Here is a 20,315-nt window from a genome sequence, read left to right as displayed (position 1 = left end):
CAGTTTGCAGGGGAGCCTGCTCACTAGATTGACCATGCACTCAATTAAACAAATCCTGCAAATTGACAAAATTTTACAGAAGTCTAAAGGTTAGAAAGGAGTCTGTGTGACGATCATACAGATAACAACCAAGAAGCAAAATTCCTGTTCTTTAAGAGCAATTTGCTTCCTGGTTGAACCGGCTGAACATTCTGGCTCTGATAACCTGCCCATGCTCCAGACTTTGCAGATGAACACCAAATGCATGAGTCACATCAGTTTGATTGTCAACCAGAAAAGAGTCCAAGAAATATTGCGGAAAGGCTATCAAAATAAGAGATTTACCTAAAGGCTGATATCCTTGCCTTGAAGGTCCTCCAAATGGGTTCCGTCCACTGAAGCTGCTGCCATCGATAGCTCCATATGACATTTTTGCAGTGTCGAATGGAAGTCAAAGGAATAGACCTTTGAAAATAACTGGAAGAAAAAAGGCAAGTCAAGAGAGATGTTAGAAGTAATTCAACAGATTCTTCTGTCTCAAGAATTCTGATTTAAATAATTCATTAGATTAAAACACGTTCATTTCATACATATCTACAGCACAGGCCCTTTGGCCCATCATCTCTGCACCAGCCAAAAACAAACTCCTAATTATTTGAATCCCATTCTCCAGCAGTTGGTCCACAGCCTTGTATGCCTTGCTACTACAAATACACATCCAAATGCTTCTTAAATGTTATGAGGATTTCTGCCTCTACTACTCTTCCAGACAATGAGTTCCAGATACTCCCCACTCTCTGGGAGAAAAAGAAAGTTTTTTTCTCACATCTCCTCAAAACCTTCTGCCCCTTAATTTAAATATATATCCCTTAATCAGTAATCCCTCCATCAATGGCCAAAGGTTCTTCCTGTTTTCCCTATCTATGTTCCTCATAAATTTATACATCTCAATCATGTCCCCTCTGCTATAAGGAAACAACCCCAGTTTGTCCAAACTCTCTTCACGAAACTCTCTAAGCCACCATCATCAGTGCTGCTCCCCTCTCTCATCTGGAATTGGATAAGTTTATCTGATTCGCTTTCAATTTCCACCAAGCTCTCCCCTTCACTTGGTTCACTTCCCTTCTCTTCCTCGACATCTGTTTCCATTTCTGGGGATAGCCTGGCCATCAAAAACCACTGAAGGGTCTAGGCCCGAAACGTCAGCCTTTCTGCTCCTATGATGCTACTTGGCCTGCTGTGTTCATCCAGCCCTGCACCTTGTTGCCACTAAAAACCCTCTGACTTTCATAGTTAACTTGACTATACATCCTCAAACCCTGCTTTTGTAAAGACTCTCTTCCATTCACCCAGTTACTCTATGTCTATTGCATCTGTTCCAATAATGTTAACTATGACAAGGGGACCTTCAAAATGTCCAACTTCTTCCTCAACCGAGAATTCGCCACAACAGTGGTTGACAGGACCCTCCGTCCGATCCATCTCCCACACTTCGGCCCTCATGCCCTCTCTTCCCTCCCACAACACCAATAGGGACCCCCTCGTCTTCACTTACCATCCCACCAGAATCCACATCCAAAGGATATTAGCTACTATTTCCGCCACCACCAGACACATATCTGCTTCCACTCCCTTGTCAGCCTCTGCAGGAATTGTTCCCATCGGGACACTTTGGTCCGCTCCTAATATCTCCCCACACTCCATGGCACCTTCCCCTGCAACTACAGAAGGTGTAACACTTGGCTGTTTCTTTCCCATCTCCTCTCTACCCAAGGCCCCAAACACACCTCCCAGGTGAAGCAGCAATTTGTCTGCACTTCATTCAATCCCGTTTACTGAATTCACTGTTCACAATGTGGTCGCCTCTACACTGGGGAAACATTGGGTACCGCTTTGCAGAACACCAACATTCTGTCTGCAAAAAAGACCACAAGTTTCCAGTTGCCTGCCACTTCAATGCACCATTGGAAAGGCTGAGGGACTTGAGGCTGTTTTCGTTAGAGAGAAGAAGGTTAAGAGGTGACTTAATTGAGACATACAAGATGATCAGAGGATTAGATAGGGTGGACAGTGAGAGCCTTTTTCCTCGGATGGTGATGCTAGCACGAGGGGACTAGCTTTAAATTGAGGGGTGATAGATATAGGACAGATGTCAGAGGTAGGTTCTTTACTCAGAGAGTAGTAAGGGCGTGGAATGCCCTGCCTGCAACAGTAGTAGACTCGCCAACTTTAAGGGCATTTAAATGGTCATTGGATAAACATATGGATGATAATGGAATAGTGTAGGTTAGATGGGCTTTAGATTGGTTTCACAGGTCGGCGCAACATCGAGGGCCGAAGGGCCTGTACTGCGCTGTAATGTTCTATGTTCTATTGTGTTCTCTGGCCAATATCTCTGTCTCAGGCTTGCTACAGTGCTCCACCAAAGCTCAGTGCTAGCTGGAAGAACAGCACCTCATTTTCTACTTGGGAACCCTGTAGCCTTCTGGACTCAATATCAAGTTACTTTACTTTGTTATCTCTAGACTTTACTATGCAACGTTCTCCTGGACAGTCTTTGACTTGACAACAACTCGACTGCATCAAAAACTGTGCTACCCTTATCCCGAGTCCTATATACCTTTCACCCCTGAGCTCACTGACTGACATTAGCCCTTCATCCAAAATATACACAGGTTTTAAAGTTCTCAATGTCGTTTTGAAATCTCTTCTTGATCCTGGTGTCATTTAGCTCAGTGGGCTAGACAACTGGTTTGATATGCAGAGTGATGCCAACAGTTCAATTTCTGCACTGGCTGAGGTTATCATGAAGGACTCTCCTTGTTGACCTCTCTCCTCACCTGAGGCAAGATGAACCTCAGGTGACCGCCAGTCACCTGTCTCTAATGAGAGAGAGCAGTCATGTGGTCTTGTAAGCCTGGTGGCTCTACCTCTTTCTGTCCTAAGACTTCTTTATGCAGCTCAGTGTTGAATTCTCCTCGCTACTTTTCCTTCAAAAGGGAATTTAGAGGCAAACATTACACCACAGTGATGAATGACAAATTGAAAATGCACATTGAGCACATTCCACACTAGGATCCTGCAAGCAACAAAGCAAACTGATGGAAGCAAAGATTTCCAAAAAATACATAAATATGTTTAAAGGGATCTATGCTGAAAAAACAAGAGCATAGTTGGGCAGAGTTAAATGAAACCTGTGCCCTTTGCTTGTTCTCACTGCATCTCCTGCATAGAAGCTGCAAAAGGTGTTGATGAAAGCACTAATGATATTAATAATTAGTAGGATATTTTAGAATTCACAGATATTACTCCACTGTGATACTATGACAAATGCTATTAAGACTTAATGGCAAAATAATTAGGACAGAATGCATTTTGAAGAAATCACACTATTAAATAGGGCTGTATGGAAAATTATAGCCTGTAACGCAGCTATGTTCTAGTTCATAGATTCAAGATTGCTCACACAGTTAAGAATGCAGCTTTTACATAAAAAAAAACGAAAGGAGCGCATTCAATTTTAGTGAATCCATGGACACAATGGCATTTTGAATTTAGTCCAAGTTTTAATCCTGTGAAGGTGACGGTAAGAGGAAAAGAGAGAGAAAAATTGGAAGTAGAAAATTCTGAAAGGCAGGATTAATCAATTCTTTGGAAAAGTAGGGATTGATCAAGGATTATCAACTCAGATTTGTTAGAGGGAGATCTTGTCTGAGGGGGCCCTCTTGTGGTGCAGTGGTAGTGTCCCTATCCCTGGACCAGGTATCTTATGTCCACGTCAGGGTCAGAAGATCAGATTGTATCATTCAAAAAAAAAAGCACTTACTATCAATACAGTACAATTCTGCACAAAGTGTCAGCATAGACTAAATGTCTCAAGATTGACATCGGACTACACAGCATTTTCACTCAGAGACCAGTACATCATTGTTGAGTCTTGCATGAAACCTCTGAATCTGGACAATAGTCCTCATTGTGTTATTCTTCATTGTGCACTCAAAAAATACATTTGAGTCAACAAATAATCAACCAATTTCACACAAACTCTTCCACGTGGAGTGGATGGAGTAACATAATATTTTTCAAAGATTTAGAGCACAGGTTGGTAAGAGTAAACTAATAGATAACTTAAGTGCAAACAAATGTGCACCCCGGCCTGTTCTGAAGCCAGGATATAATGAGGAACAGCCCGATAAATCTTCAGCCTAAAGAAAATTTCAGATTTTCTTTAGTTCATAACACACATGAATGCAGAAATCAGATCCATTCAAATATCCTAAAGACAACGTGCAGTCAAGGTTGAGAATGACAAACTCAAAATGTAAATCTGTTTTATTTTTCCCCCCCAAAAGGTAGAACACAACCAACAATTGGAATGAAATAAAAGCAGAAATAGCTGGAGAAACTTAGTAGGTTCTGGCAGCATCTGTGGAGAGCAACAGAGTCAATGTTTCAGATCCAGTGACCCTTCTTCAGAACTGATTGTAGCCAGGTTGATATATATGATGAAGATGGGGATGGGGAAGGGGAAGAAGTGAACGATAGTTGGATATGGAGCCCAGAGAAAACGAACAGCAGTCAGGGAGACAATGTTAGGCATAATGGTGAGCCAGGGAGAAAGAAAAGCTGTGAATTGTGACCATTCGTGGATGAAAGTGATTTGGCTGTGGAAAAACAGCCCATGTGATGAAAGGGCCAGAGGTTTGAGAGTGCACAAAAAAGGACATGGAAGATGGTATTCAGGCCCTAAAATTATTCAGCTCGATATGGAGTCCAGAAGGCTGGAGGCTCCCAAGTGGAAAATGAGGTGCTGTTTTTTCAGCTTGCACTGAGCCTTGCTGGAACACTGCAGCATGCCTGAGACAGAGATGTTGGCGAGGGGAACACGGTATATTGAATTGGTAGGCAATGCAACTGAAAGCTCAGGGTCATTTTTTGTGGACAGAACATAGGTATTCTGCAAACAATTGTTTGCTTACAGCAAGCTCCCTCAAAAGAAGTGGCATAATGATCAGATAATCCATTCCAATGTTGTTAACCAAAGGGTAAGTATTAGTCGGGTTGCTGGAGGAAAAGTACTCTTCTTCAAAACAACGCCCAGTCTGCATTTCATCTCCCCAGTGTCAAGGAGATCACACTATGAGCAGGGAATGCAGTTAACTAAGTGCAGGTAAAGCACTGCTTCACCTGGAAATTATGTGTGGGGCCTTGGACAGTGAGGAGAGAGGAAGTAAATGGGCAGGTGTTGCACCTTCTAAGATTGTAAAGGAAGGTATGAGGGGGGGGTGGGAGAGAATGTTGGGAGGGGAGGAATGGAACAGAAGGAATGGTCCCTGCAGAAGAATGAGCAGGGAGGGGAGAGGAATGTGTGTGTGGGGTGGTGGCACCATCTCGCTGGAGGTGGCAGAGGTGGGGGCTAATGATCTTCAGAATGTGGGTGGGATGGTAAGTGAGGACTGGAGACCGCTATCATTGTTATAGGAGGCCAGAAATCACACGACACCAGGCTATAGTCCAATAGGTTTATTTGAAATCACATGCTTTTGTAGTGTTGCTCCTTCGTCAGATGAAGTACATGATGAAGGAGCAGCACTAAGAAAGCATGCGATTTCAAATAAACCTGTTGGACTATAACCTGGTCTTCCGTAACTTCTGACGTTGTCCACCCCAGTCTAAGACCGGCGCCTCCACATCTTTGTTATAGGAGGGAAGAGAAGGATGGGGTAAGAAGTTTAGGAGATTCATGGAGAATCCTTGGTAGAGGAAAAAGATGGACATTTTTGAGGTCCCCCACGTGGAAAGTGGCATTGCCAGAGCAGATGCAACACAGAAACTGGGCGAATGGGATGGAATCTTTACAGGAAGCAGAGTGTGAGGATGCACAGCTCAGATAAATGTGGGAGTTGGTAGGTTTGCAGTGCATTTCAGTAGCCAGAAACAGAAGTTGCTGGAAAAGCTCAGCAGGTTTGGCAGCACCTGTGAAGAAAAGATCAGACTTAACATCTCGGGTCCAGTGACCCTTCCACAGAACTGAGTTAAGTTCTACGTTAACTAAATTCTGTGGAAGGGTCACCAGACCCAAAATGTTAACGCTAATCTTTTCTTCACAGATGCTGCCAGACCTGCTGAGGTTTTCCAGCAACTTCTGTTTTTGTTCCCGATTTACAGCATCCACAGTTCTTTCGGTTTTTATAATCAGCGGCCAGTCTATCTCAGAAGTGGAAATAGAGATGTCGAGGAAAAGGTGGGAGGAGTCGGACATGGACCAGGTGAAGATAAGAGCAGGGTGGAAATTGGAAGCGAAATTGATATTCTTTTTCCAATCGCCAATGAGAGAGGGAAAGCAGTGTCAATGATGTCATCAGCGTACTGGAGAAACAGTCGTGGGTGGGGACCAGAGTAGGACTGAAACAAGGAATGTTCCACATAACCCACAAGGAGACAGGTATAACTGGAGGTCCATGTGGGTACCCATGATATAACATAGTACATAGAACAGGACAGCACAGTACAGGTCCTTCGGCCCATGATGTTGTGTCAAACTATTATCCTACTAAGATCAAACTACCCTGCATACCCTACATTTCACTATCATCCATGTGCCTATCCAAGAGTGGCTTAAATGTCCCTAATGTATCCGACTCCATTACCACTGCCAGCAGCGCATTCCACACACCCACCACTCTCTGTGTAAAGAACCTACCTCTGACATTTCCCCTATACCTTCCTCCAATCAACCTAAAATTATGTCCCCTCGCAACGGTCATTTCCGCCCTGGGAAAAATCTCTGACTATCCACTTTATCTATGCCTCTCATCATCTTGGACACCTCTATCAAGTCACCTCTCATCCTTCTTCGCTCCCACGAGAAAAGCCCTAGTTCCCTCAACCTGTCCTCATAAGACCTGCCCTCCAGTCCAGGAAGCATCCTGGTAAATCTCCTCTGCACCCTCTAAAGCTTCCACATCCTTCCTATCATGAGGTGACCAGAACTGAACACAATTTTCCAAGTGTGGTCTAACCTGGGTTTTATAGAGCTGCAGCATAACCTTGCAGCTCTTAAACTCAATTCCCCTGCCAATGAAAGCCAACACACCGTACGCCTTCTTAACAGCCCTATCAACTTGGGTAGCAACTTTGAGGGATGTATGGATATGGACCCTAAGATCCCTCTGTTCCTCTACACTGCCAAGAATCCTGCCTTCAAATTCAACCTTCCAAAATGAATCACTTCATACTTTTCTGTGTTGAATTCCACCTGCCACTTCTTTGCCCAGCTCTACATCCTGTCAATGTCCCACTGCAACCTACAACAGCCCTCCACGCTATCCACAACTCTACCAACCTTTGTGTCATCGGCAAACTTACTAACTCACCCTTCCACTTCCTTATCCAAGTCATTTAGAAAGATCACAAAGAGCAAAGGACCTAGAACAGATCCCTGCGGAACACCACTGGTCACCGAGCTCCAGGCTGAATACTTTCCATCTACTATCACCCTCTGTCTTCTAATGGACAGCCAACTCTGTAACCAGACAGCCAAATTTCCCTGAATCCCATGCCTCCTTACTTTCTGAATGAGCCTACCATGTGGAATCTTATCGAATGCCTTGCTAAAATCCATATACACCACATCCACTGCTCTGCCTTCAATGTGCTTTGTCACGTCCTCAAAGAATTCAATAAGGCTTGTGAGGCATGACCTGTCCCTCAAAGTCATGCTGACTATTTCTAATCAAACTGTGCTTTTCCAAATAATCATACTATCTCTCAGAATCCTCTCCAATAATTTGCCCACCACAGAAGACTGACTGACTGGTCTGTAATTCCCAGGATTATCCCTTTTCCCTTTCTTGAACAAGGGAATGATATTTGCCACCCTCTAATAAGCTGCCAAGGAAAATAATCTAGGCCTAAACAGGGAATTCATCTTAAAAACAGTCAAATGTAGCAATGAGAACCAGCATTCCAGTATTCTGGAAGGTTGAAATTAATAGGCTAGAACAGCTTCTTTCCTAACCTGCTTTGTAAAGACAAAATGAAATATGTAAACTCCATTATCTCCACCAAAATTATTAATATTCTTAAACTGATTTTGTATTCAGCAAAACCTAATACAAAACACGAGTATCACAAGTTCCATTTTATTATTTATCTGCATGTGTTGCAAGCGAGTTAAGATCTTAAACACTGAAGATAGATGAGGTTGATATGTCCATGATCAATAGGTCCAAAGTAAACACACTTTGAGCATGGTAATGATTGACCATTGTTAGTACCTTGCTAATTACTGTGTTATAACTGACCTTGGAGCACTTCATGCCAATAATATCGAACACCAAAGAAGTGTACCTTTCACCAGCACTAACGTCCTTCAGCTTACATTCATAAAACATTTTAAAAAGAACTGAAAAATAATGAATCCTATCACCTATTTTGAACTATGACAAGTATGGTAGTTTGTGAAAAGAGAAACAAAAAAGCCAAGAGGAAAATAGGAAGATTAATTGCACTACTTCGCTCTTGAAAATTTGATATCAAGCAGGATATGATAGTGGAGGGAGCAACTTAATCGAATTACAGTCAAGCTCAATGTCACAAAAATGACAGCCTTCAAAAAAAGAGGTATTAAAATGTCATGAGTAATAAGGGTTCGAAAGTACATAATTTTGAAAGACTTTAATCCTCAGGTAGCATAGAACTGAATTATACATTAGCTTCAAACACAAACACAAAACAAAGATTGCTACAAGAGCTCAGCAGGTCCTGCAGCATCTGTGGAGAGAAATCAGAGTTAACATTTCGAGTTCAGTGACACTTCTTCAGAATCTGAAGGGTGATTGGACACAAAATGCTAACTGAATTCTTTCCAAAGATGCTGCTATTCTGAACTCTTCCAGCAATTTCCATTTTTATTTCGGATTTCCAGCATCCTTGGTTCTTTCAGTTTTTACGTCGGTTAGTCTCCTTAATATTGTAGTTTCAGCTGATCAGCTGCTTACCAGCTCTCTGTAGGAGCAAATTCAGTGGAGGCATTCTTAACCTTATCACCATGGCCATGAAAAGTTTCTCTCTTTATCAGAGACTGGATCAGTTGGGAGTTCAAAAGAATGAGGTGGATCTCATAGAAACCTATAAAATTCTACTGAACTAGACATGGTAAAGAGGTAATAATCCAATTCATTTTTCAAATTGATTCTGTTTGAAGTTCTGCTTCAAACCTCCCAGGGAATGCATTCCATACCCTCACTCGTTCACAAGAAAGTCTCACTGTCTTTGGATTTTTGCAAACTGTTTTAGACCTGTCACTGGGTTATCAATCCTCCTGTGAATGGCAACCATTCCTGCCTATCAACTATGTCCAAAGCCCTTACGTGTTGGAGCACCTCTATCTGATGTCCTCTCAGTCTTCTCTTTACCCAAAGCAAAGATCAAAGTTTCACAATCTTTCCACATGCTTGAAATTCCTATCCCTCAAAGATTCGCAAAAGCCTCTGGCTGCTCTTTTAAACCTTCCAATCCTTCTTGGAAAGGTGTCAGAATAGCACAAATTTTCCAATCAATGCCAAATCAATGTTTAATAAAGTTGTGCCATGCCTTCCTCATTTTTGTATTTTATTCTTTTGTTTATAAAGCACAGAATCCCATATATATTTCCAACTACCTTCTCAAACTTCCCTGTCAATGATGTATGAGCATATACTACCAATACCTCTGAATGTGCATCCCTTTAGAACTTTATTCTTTAGTTTGTAATGCATCTCATTATTCTTTCCACCAAAACTGCATCACTTCACACATCTCTGCAATACAACAAACAATTATTTATTTGCAATAAAAATAATAATTGCTGGAAAAGCTCAGCACTTCTGGCAATATCTGTGGAGAGAAATCAAAGATAATGTTTCAGGTCCTGACAGTTCTGTGGAAGGGTCGCTGCACCCAAAACATTAACTCTGATTTTTCTCCACAGACACTATCAGACCTGCTGATCTTTTCCAGCAATTTCTGTTTTTGTTTCTGATTTTCAGCAAACGCTGTTCTTTCGGTTTTTAATTATATATTCGCCCTTTCCACCAGACAGTCTACTCCATAAAAATCACTCAGCATCCTCCTTGTGGTTCACACTATTTCCAAGTTCCAACCACAAAAATAAATTGGTGATAATCAAAGTGGATGTCTGGCAGGTGGAAACAAAGAGTAGGAATAAATGGGTCCTTTCCCGAGTGGCAGCCAATGGCTGGTAGAGCATTGCAGGAATCAGTGCTTAGAGCTCAGCTATTCATATACATTTATGAATGTTAGAGGGAACTAAATGTAATATCACCAAAGTCACAGATGACACAAAGTTGGGTTAGACTCAACTCTGAAGAGGATGCAGAGATGCTTCAGTGTGATTTGGACAAGTTGGGCGAGTGGGCAGATGCAGTATAATGTGGATAAAGATACTGTTATTCATGTCGGTAATGAAGAAACAGGAAGGCAGATTATTATCTGAACAGTGATTGATTTGGAAAGGGGGAGATGCAATGAGACCTGGATGTCTTTGTGCACTAGTTGCTGAGATAAGCATGCACATGCAGCAAGTGGTGAAGAAGGTAAATCGAATGTTGACCTTCATCGTGAAAGGATTCGAGTCCAGGAACAGGGATATCTTGCTGCACTTGTACAGGGCTTTGGTAGGACCAAACCTGGAGTATTGCATGCAGTTTTGGTCTCCTTATTGGAATAATAATATTCTGGCTATGGATGCAGTGCATCAAAGGTTTACCAGATTAACTCTGCCTTCCCAGGAATCAATGCAAGAGAGACTGGATCAGTTAGGAGCACAAAAGAATGGAGGGGGCTCTCATAGAAAACTGTAAAATTCTACTGAACTAGACATGGTAAACACAGGAAGAATACTTCCCATGACCAGGAAGATAAGGGTTAGGCGATTTAGGACTGAGCTGAGGAGAATTTTTTTTTCCACTCAGAGTGGTGAACCCATAGAATTCTCTGCTATAGAAAGTGCTCGAAGGAGAAGTTAGATTTAGATCTTAAGGCTAAAGGGATCAAAAGGTATGGAAAGAACAGGGTACAGAGTTGGATGATCAGTGATCATCACAGTGAATGGGACAACAAGATCGAAGAACCAAATGGCCTACCCACACTCTTACTTTCTAAGGTTCAGCATTTTTCTAATCATTTAATTGATACATTTTATTCCAGAGTCTTACTTTGCTGGCAAACCTATCAATTGGCACTTAATATTAAGATCTTTCCATATCTATTAAAACCACATCAACCTCATTACCCTCATCAACTCTCTGTTGCCTCATCAAAAACCTTAAGTCAATTGTTTCAAAGCTATTTTCCTTGAACAAAAGGTGTCTGCTCTTAATTAAACTGGAGAGGGTTCAAAAGAAACTTACCAGGATGTTGCTGAGTATGCAAGGTTGGAGTTAGAAGGAAAGGTTGGATAGGCTGGGACTATTTTCCACTAGAACGTAGGTGGTTGAGGTGACTTGACAGAAGTTTATAAAATAAAGAGGGGTATAAATAGAGTTGATTGCATTTGTCTTTTCCCTAAGATGGGGAATTTCAAGACTGGGAGCATGTTTTTAAGGTGAGAGGAGAAAGATTTAAAAAGACATGAGGCAATTTTTTTTTTTATGTACTTCATGTGTGGAATGAACTTCCTGATGAAGTGGTGGATGCGGGTACAATTACAACAATTCAAAGACATTTGGATGGATATATGAATGGGAAAGGTTCGGAGGGATACAGGCCATGATCAGGTAGGTGGCACTAGTTTAGTTTGGGATTATGTTCGGCATTGACTGGCTGGACCGCAGTGTCTGTTTCCGTTTCTGTGCTGTATGACTGTATGACTCAATGATTTTGTGTCAACTTCCCAATGATTCTGTTTAGTTTAAGAGTAGAGGGCTTATTGGCGAGTGAATCGAGCCTTTCAGAAAGAAAGTTAGTTCAGTTTTGATGTGTCCTGTGAGGATGGTACAAAGCTAAACAGTAAAACGAACATCTGAGTGAATCATTGCTCCTCCCCAAATGTGTCAATCCAGTGAGAATTAATGGCCCAGCCTCGACTTATCCCTGCTCAGTGCAAATACCTTTTCATTCAGCCTACTTAGAAAATGTTGACATAAAACACAACTGCTCAGGCTTCAGCATCAAGCTAAAATCTTCCTCCTGAATTCTCAATTTGATTTTGATTGATTTATTTATTGTCACATATACCGAAATACAGTGAAAAGCTTTATCTATGAGCGGTACAGGAAGATAATAGTAGGCAAAGGATGTACAGATCAAAAAAAAGACTTAGAGGCATGTGTTACATTGCACAGGGCGTGCACTAGGCGAGATCAACGATGGCAAGATCAGTGTTATTTGAGGCTAGAGTGTCCAAATCAGGAATAACAAAGCTGGTGAATAATTCTATTCCATTCGATTTCTAATAGACCAAGTCTATTGCAGCTTAACTCTATCCTGTCCACTGAATTTCTGCAGAGTGAGCAGAAATGTTTGAAACAAGGCTGCACTGCACAAGACCAGTGCTTCGAGTACTGATCCTATCAAATGTTTATTTTTACAATATACTGTTTATTTCAAAATGAAGTAGCCCTCTCGATTCGTACCCCATCGACCATGTTCATTACAATGGCCACTGACACACAGTGGCAGCCATGTGTATCATCTACAAGATGCACTTCAGTAACTCACCAAGGCTCGGCTAGAAGGCACCTTACAAACCCGTGACCTCTGCTGTCTGGAAAGAAAATGGCAGCAGATAATTGGCAACACCAACATATGCAAAAAAACCCTCTAATCCCTGTATGATCCCGATTTGGATCTGTATCACTGCTCCTTCACTGGGTCAAACTTCTGGAAGTCCCTTTCTAACAGTGCCCCGAGACTACAGCACTTCAAAATCAGCAGCAACACCAGCAATTTAGGGAAAGTTAGGGCAGGAGTAATAAATGTTGGCCCAGCCACTGATGCCCACAGCTCCCAGTCGGATAAAACAACTGCATATTTCGACACCTGTCACTGCTTTAGCACCAAGTCACACAGCTGACCTATACTTAGCCACATCCTATCATACAACTTGGCCTGGTGTCTGCGATAAACAACAAGGCAACACACTTAAGTGCTGTGAATCATGAAAATCCAGCCGAGTGGTCAAAATGCAAAAAGACAGGGCAAGGGCAGGGATGCTGTGAAAGGGTAGGCACAATTTGAATGGACACTAAGAGAGTGCCCAGAGATACAGTGCAGTCTAATCCATGAGCTGGGTGCCTGTGACTGAACACAAAGTGTCATTCCAAACAGTGCAAATTGCAGCATTGCATTTTATAAACGTACTGTAACTGGATCAGACAGCATGATGTAGAGATGCTAGTATGTGTTGGACATCAATTCCCTTGGACAGGGGAGTGTATGGTCACAGCCAAGGAGCGTGCCCAAGATGTGGGTCCAGAGGAATAAGTGGTGAGTGGGAGTTACCACATAACTGCTCTGACATTGACGAGGGGAATTCTCAGAATCCAGTTTCTATCTGGTGGGTGGGAGAATGGGATACTAAATATTAATGAGGTGAGATTAAGTCAGTATGAGTTTAATAATGAGTGATAATCTATGCTAACGCAAATGAAACAAAAAACACAGAATCGAGGATGCAGGAAATTAGAAATACAGATTGCTGGAAAAGCTTTGTAGATCAGGCAGCATCTGTTTGTGATCAACATTAAGTCTCTTGCCACTCACTTGCGAGAATCTCGTCCAATACTGGTCTAGAAAATGGGGCCTTTTGGCTCTTGAGTTGAGAAAGGCCTCACTTGAGATTGCACCCAATTTTCACAAATTTCCAGGCACATCTCATGTCATTCAGGGAATGGGAAATCTATTTAACCTTCTCTGTGTTGGCTGGATTATGTTGTTCAAGAAAATAAACTACTGAAATGATTGACTTGGTTAAAAGTGCACTTAATATACCACAATTAATTTGTACTTCAAAAAGTGCGGTAGAGTTTTCTCCATGACAAAGGGGGCAAGGGCAGTATTGGCAGGTACAGGAAAGGTAATGTTTCAAAGTTTTATTCATAGCATTAGCCACAATAAATCAGAACTATTTTGAGCAAATTTGCAATATGGAAAAAATGTTCTACTTGGTTGGTGCTGCAAAGTTACAAATTATACTGGGCCAGCACCCTCACCTCTATGTAGAGGCACCGGGCATTGGTTCAGCCTGACTGCTCTTTCATGAACTGGAAAGCTTTGTTGTGACGGAGTTACATTTCCAGGTGAACAAAGCAGCAATGCCCAGCAACACATTAAAAGCATAAACTCCCTAAGGCATGCCCGAGCAAGAAGAATTTGCAGGAATATCAAATTATTTGACTGTGAACAGCAACACTCAAACATGCTTGACTTCCCATAAACTCCTTGGAAAAAATGAACAATGAGGAAATGCATTTTTTTTTTAAAACTTTTTTCTCACTGCAAATCTTGCTGAAGGATGATAGCCACTGAAGGTAGCAATAATGTGTTGTCAAAAGATAGTGTAGAGATTAAGTCAAGCTGCCTGGCTCATTTCTTACACACTGCACCGGACTCCATTTTTTAAAATTAACCATGTTCAAATCCTTCCATGGCCTTGATCCTTCCCAATCTCAGGGATCTCCTGAATCCTCCGAAAACCTGCCTCTTTTCTAATTCCGGTCTCTCACATATCCTCGATTTTTACTGGCAGTCAGTCCTTTCGTTCCTGAAGTCCCAGGCTTCATAACTCCCTTTCTAAATGTTACTGCATGTCCACTTCACTTTCTTCCCCACCATAAATTACCTCATTGGCCAAATCTTTGGTCACCTATTCCAACATCACTTCACATCACTTGGTGACTTTTTTTTCCCATTGTCATTCTTGTCATGCATCCTGGGCCATTTTTGCCACATTAGTGTGCTATAAGATGCAACCCATTCTATTTTTAAAACAATTGAGAAATGAGAAAACTTTGAAATGGACAATCTTCTAGTTCAGTGGTCTGGAATGTTAAGGAATAAATCCCAAGCACTGAATCCTCTTGCAAGAGATGTGAGTCATCATGAAGCAAGTAAGTTTTCTTGCACTCTAAACCACAGGAGGATACTTTGACTAGACTGCTGCACAAGTGAATGTGTTTTACACCAACAGTCAGGTAGTGAATGTAGCACGATCGGAATGAATACATGATGACGACCTGACTCTTGACATTATCGTATTACGTGAAATACTGGTGGTCTGCCGCTGTCACTCTCGAACATAGAACATAGAACATTACAGCGCAGTACAGGCCCTTCGGCCCTCGATGTTGCGCCGACCTGTGAAACCAATCTAAAGCCCATCTAACCTACACTATTCCATTATCATCCATATGTTTATCCAATGACCATTTAAATGCCCTTAAAGTTGGCGAGTCTACTACTGTTGCAGGCAGGGCATTCCACGCCCTTACTACTCTCTGAGTAAAGAACCTACCTCTTACATCTGTCCTATATCTATCACCCCTCAATTTAAAGCTAGTCCCCTCGTGCTAGCATCACCATCCGAGGAAAAAGGCTCCCACTGTCCACCCTATCTAATCCTCTGATCATCTCGAAGACTAATGTTAGCTCCCATAACAAGGGCAAGATGCGATTCATGTAGTACAAAGAATTTGATGAACTTTTATTAGTGCCCCTGATATTTACATGGGACTCTACAGTCAAGGCACTTGAGTCTTGGGCTCAAATTAAGCAATTCAGGTGTACTGCAGCATGCCTACTTCTTTGTATCATGGAAGAGAACAGAGCTCACCAAGATGGAGACTCTGAGCTTACCATTAGGTCACATGCCATGACACAGTGATGACATCATGAGCCTCGCACATTTGCTCCAAGACATATCACACACAAATCCAAAGAAGGGTCCCGAGCCGAAGCGTCGACTCTCCTGCTCCTCTGACGCTGCCTAACTTGCTGTGCTCCTCCAGCTCCACAGTGTGTTGCCTCTGACTCCAGCATCTGCAGTTCTTGCTATTGAGATTCTCAAAGAGGAATGGAAGAACTCTAGGAGAGAGCTATAAATGGTATTATGTAAAGATGAAAGTAGACAGAGTTTTTGAGACCCCTCAGAGTTAAACAGTAGATAAGATAGAGACAGAAAAACAACAAACTCAGACTATAGACAGTCAAGCTCTGTACAGCAGCCTCAAGTGTGCTTTATGGACATCCAATGCTCAGACCCCATGGAAGGCAGAATTCACGAGAACAGAAACACATAGGCTGGATCCATGGCAGTAGAACAATCCACTGGGATAGAGAGTCAATGGCTCGGCACCATTTATTGCCAATCCCTAATTGCCCAGAGGGCAGTTGAGAGTCAACCACATTGCTGTGGGTCTGGCATCACATGTAGGCCAGACCAGGTAAGGATGGCACTTTACTTCCTTAAAGGTCTTTGGTGAACCAGATGGATTTTTCCAACAATTGACAATAGATTCACGGTCATCATTAGACTTTTAATTCCAGATATTTATTCAATTCAAATTCCACCACCTGCCATGGCAGGATTCGAACCCTGGTCCCCACAACATTATCTGAATCTCTGGATTAACAGTACAGTAATAATAACACTTGGTCATCACCTCCCCAAAGTGACAGAGCAATGACATACCAATAAACATTTGCTTTAAACCAAATTTTGAACTGATTAAGCAAAAAACACCACGGACCTCGAGTGTGCAGCAACCTCTGCCACAGCAAAGCAGCCAGAACACGTTGAGAATTAACAGGTCTGGCTAATGCCAGGGACTGTGTGAGCAAATGGCTTCAGAAGAAAACAACGGAAAAAAAAAATCAAAAATTATGTGAGTATAAATTAAAGATATTTCAGAAAAGCCCAAGAGGAAAGAATAACTAAGAAGATTGACACAGGTGAAGAGGAAGAGAGTTATTAAGAAGGGCAAGAAAAAGGAGATGGAGGATAGGCTACATAGCGTGCTCAATCATATCATCTCGTACACATACGTTTAGAAGCAAAACACATCAAAAACATCACAAGTTATTACACCCACGATTCGGTCGTGGTTACAAGAAGAATAACAGTGTACGATTCACAATTTGTCATTCTACACTGAATTTCCAATTCATCTCCTGGCTTGGATTTTGACTGACTGGCCACATTAAAACAGTTGTCACAATTGTGCAGCTGGCCGAGCCGGCAGGTCCACACCCTGTTAACGAATAAAAAGAAAACACAAGGATATCCTGCTTCTACCTTGTAGTTCCATAGAATTATTGACTTTTTTTTAAGAAAAGGGAGATAATGTGGTTTTGATGAATGAATAAATGGAAGAATGTTAATGTCACGTGTATTTTACAGTGAAAATTTACAGTAAAATACAGTGAAAAGCGTTCACCATCACCATAATTTGTATCATTTTGAATAGGTTAAGACAACTGAAAAACAAAGATATAGCTTAAAGAGAGTCCATAACTCTCCTGCTACCACTTCACAGCCACCAGCGCCAGATCCAACACACAAAGTCGTCGTTCCTCAGGGACCCATCTTTCACTCTGGGCCTACGTTGCTGACATTGCCTCCGCCAGTGTAGCAGCCAATACCGGGTTCCCTGCTTGCCCCCCCCCGCCATCCACCAGGGTCCTGCTCCAGGCTCACTAGTTGCCTCACTGCCATTCACCAGAGTCCCACTCTGGGTCACCAGTCACCACCATTATCCAGACCCCAACAGAGCCGCCTTCCTCATCCATGCCGCTACCGTTGATGTCGCTACCACCGAGCCCTTGCCAGAAGGTAAGTAGAAGCAAAAAAAAAAGAGAAAAAAAGAGGAAAAAAAGAAAAGCGGATGGAGTGGATAAGGCCTGGACTCAAGGCCCAGACGGATGTCTACTGTCCCACCACAACTGATCTGTACAGGAATACAGGTATAGCAATTGAACAGGCCATTCATCCTAAGCAGTATGTACTGGGCCAGCAATTATTGTTCCTCTCTATTTGCACTTCAGCAGGTGGTGGAGAGCTGCCTTCTTGAACGACTGCTGCACATAATACCTTCAGGTAGGGAGTTTCAGGGTTCTGACAGTGACACTGAAGGAATGGTGATAGGTTTCCAAGTCAGAATGTTGAGTGGCTCGGAGGAGAGACTGAAGGTGTGGTGTTCTCATTTATTTTCTGCCCTTTTAGTTCTAGATGGTACCGGCTGTGGGTTTGGAAGGTGCTTAGGAGCTTGGTGAATTTCTGTTGCATGCATTTTGTAGATGATGCATGCTGCAGTGACTGACTATCGGCGCTGGAGGAAACAAACATTTGTGGATGCCAGTCAAATGGGATGCTGTGTCCTGGATGGCATCAAGCTCGAGAGTTGTTGGCACTGCACGTTCCAGGCAAGTGGAGAGTATTCCATCACTCTCCCGAGTTGTGGGACAGGGCAAGCCAACATATGGTGATGGTTTTATCTGGGATATTATGTCGCAGGTATGATTCTGTGAAAATAACTATGCCAGGTTGTTGCTTGACTAGTCCAAGACGCAGTTGGCACTGGGTCTAGATGTTAATCAGGAGGACTTTGCAGAGTCGACAAGGCTGTGCATGCTGTCATCATTCCTCACGCATCAAACAGATGCCAAGTGGTCCCTCCATTTTAATTTTCTTTCCCTTTCTAGCAGTTGATACAATTAAATTGTTTACTGAGCCATTTCAAAGGGCAGTTAAGACTCATATTGTTACATGTAGACCAGACCAGGTAAGGACAGCAGTTTCCTTCTGTAAAAGGCAGAACTTCATCTAATCCCTTCAGTTACTTCTTTCCTTTCTGCCTCATGGGTTTAATCCACTTTCCTGCAAACGCAAATGTGCTATTTTCCTTAGCTACTCCTTGCAGTAGCAAGTTCCATTCTTTGCCAACACTTGTTGAATAAGATCATAGCTATCCAACTCAAGTTGTGTTATAGTTATCACTCAACGAACTATAGACTAGTTCGTCCAAGAGTCAATCGGTCATCAGTATAGGATTATAAAACGGATTCTTCTTCAGAGAGCATTTATTATCATATGTTCTGGTGTTTACTTAATATATCAGCCATCCATATCTTTTCTTTATTCACAGGCCAGGTGGAATTATTGTAAATGTCGCTGTTAATATTATTCTAATTCTGCTGACTGTGCTTCCATTCCAAGTACAGCCGTAAGCCTTTACACTGGGTTTGTGTGGTCAAAAGAAAGAACGCAGGACTCAGTTGCTGAAGAAAGTTCAGAACACACCACTGAGAACAAATGCAGCGCAAATCAGAATGTTGCCACCCTGCAGTTTGGGCAAGCTCATCCTTAAACATTCTGAATCAGACCAAATGGTTTCTCCATAAAAGATGATGATCCAGATCCAGTCCTCCCCACAAAATTCCTGCCAACCTAACAATTTCCTGCATGAGAATTGCTCATGAGTGTGCCACTTAAAACAAGTCAGGTATAATTCTGCATTTTGGGAAATCATCATATACGGATAGAAATGGGAGCTGCAAAAAATGCAAACTATTGCAATTTACAGGGGGACTGCTCTGAAATAACAAACTTGGAGGACTTCTCCATAGAAATTTCAGCATAAAAAGTGGTTATATCACTTATTAGACTTATGCTGATATCAGTTCCTAATTAAAGCAAATCCCTTTTCCCTATTTTTGATTCTCTATAATGTTTTAACACAGAAGCATTTTTTAAAATGCTCCCAAAAATTTTGATCGTTTTGTTGTATCCACTGCAGTGTCATCCGGCACCAGCTCCAGCTCAAGACTGGGCTCATTTGCTACCACCATTCTCTTTACTTGACTGAGTCAAAGGAACATGGTCTATGGTTTACAGTTGTAGAGGAAAGCCATTCGCGAGTCTTTAAAAGAAGAGGTTTATGTGTAATATGAGATGAGATATGTTATATGTGTTATATGCTGTTGTGCACTAAACAATCATGTACAAGTTAGATTTGCAAGATATATATTAGTCCAAGGTCTATAAGTGACTTAGGTCTATTCTCTGGGATCTCAAGATGTTCTGCATTTCCCCAGCCAAGTTCCTGTGACATCAGATTGGGTGGAGCTTACAGTTACCAACATTAACTCTATCAGACCTTATAGCTTAAAAATTATGCCTGAACATTCTTGCAGGACTATGCTTAATTTACCGTGATGGAGTTTCTTCAATTCTCCCATTTTATGCTCCAAGCATGTGACTCTCTTTTCACCAACCACAACATTTGTGTTTTTTTTAAACTATTTACCCAATTAAACTCTGTCACTACATTTTTTTT

General features: G+C 42.0%; 1 protein-coding gene across 8 annotated transcripts in view; it reads right to left on the bottom strand.

The window, feature by feature from the left end:
• tsnare1 (T-SNARE Domain Containing 1) overlaps positions 1-20,315 on the bottom strand; it is a 716,417-nt gene that overhangs the window by 543,935 nt on the left and 152,167 nt on the right. For 7 of the 8 annotated variants that reach the window (XM_048595867.1, XM_048595873.1, XM_048595875.1 and 4 more), the window contains one exon: positions 325-456. In XM_048595867.1, coding sequence (XP_048451824.1) covers positions 325-409 — 85 coding nt within the window. In that variant the 5' untranslated portion in view covers positions 410-456. Of the gene's footprint in view, positions 1-324; positions 457-2,819; positions 2,909-20,315 lie in introns of those variants that run through there. The other variant, XM_048595871.1, reaches the window with a different exon arrangement.

Source organism: Rhincodon typus, chromosome 4 (genome assembly GCF_021869965.1).
Source record: "Rhincodon typus isolate 14 chromosome 4, sRhiTyp1.1, whole genome shotgun sequence".
Classification (NCBI taxonomy): domain Eukaryota; kingdom Metazoa; phylum Chordata; class Chondrichthyes; order Orectolobiformes; family Rhincodontidae; genus Rhincodon; species Rhincodon typus.
This window is presented reverse-complemented; position numbering and strand designations above follow the sequence as displayed.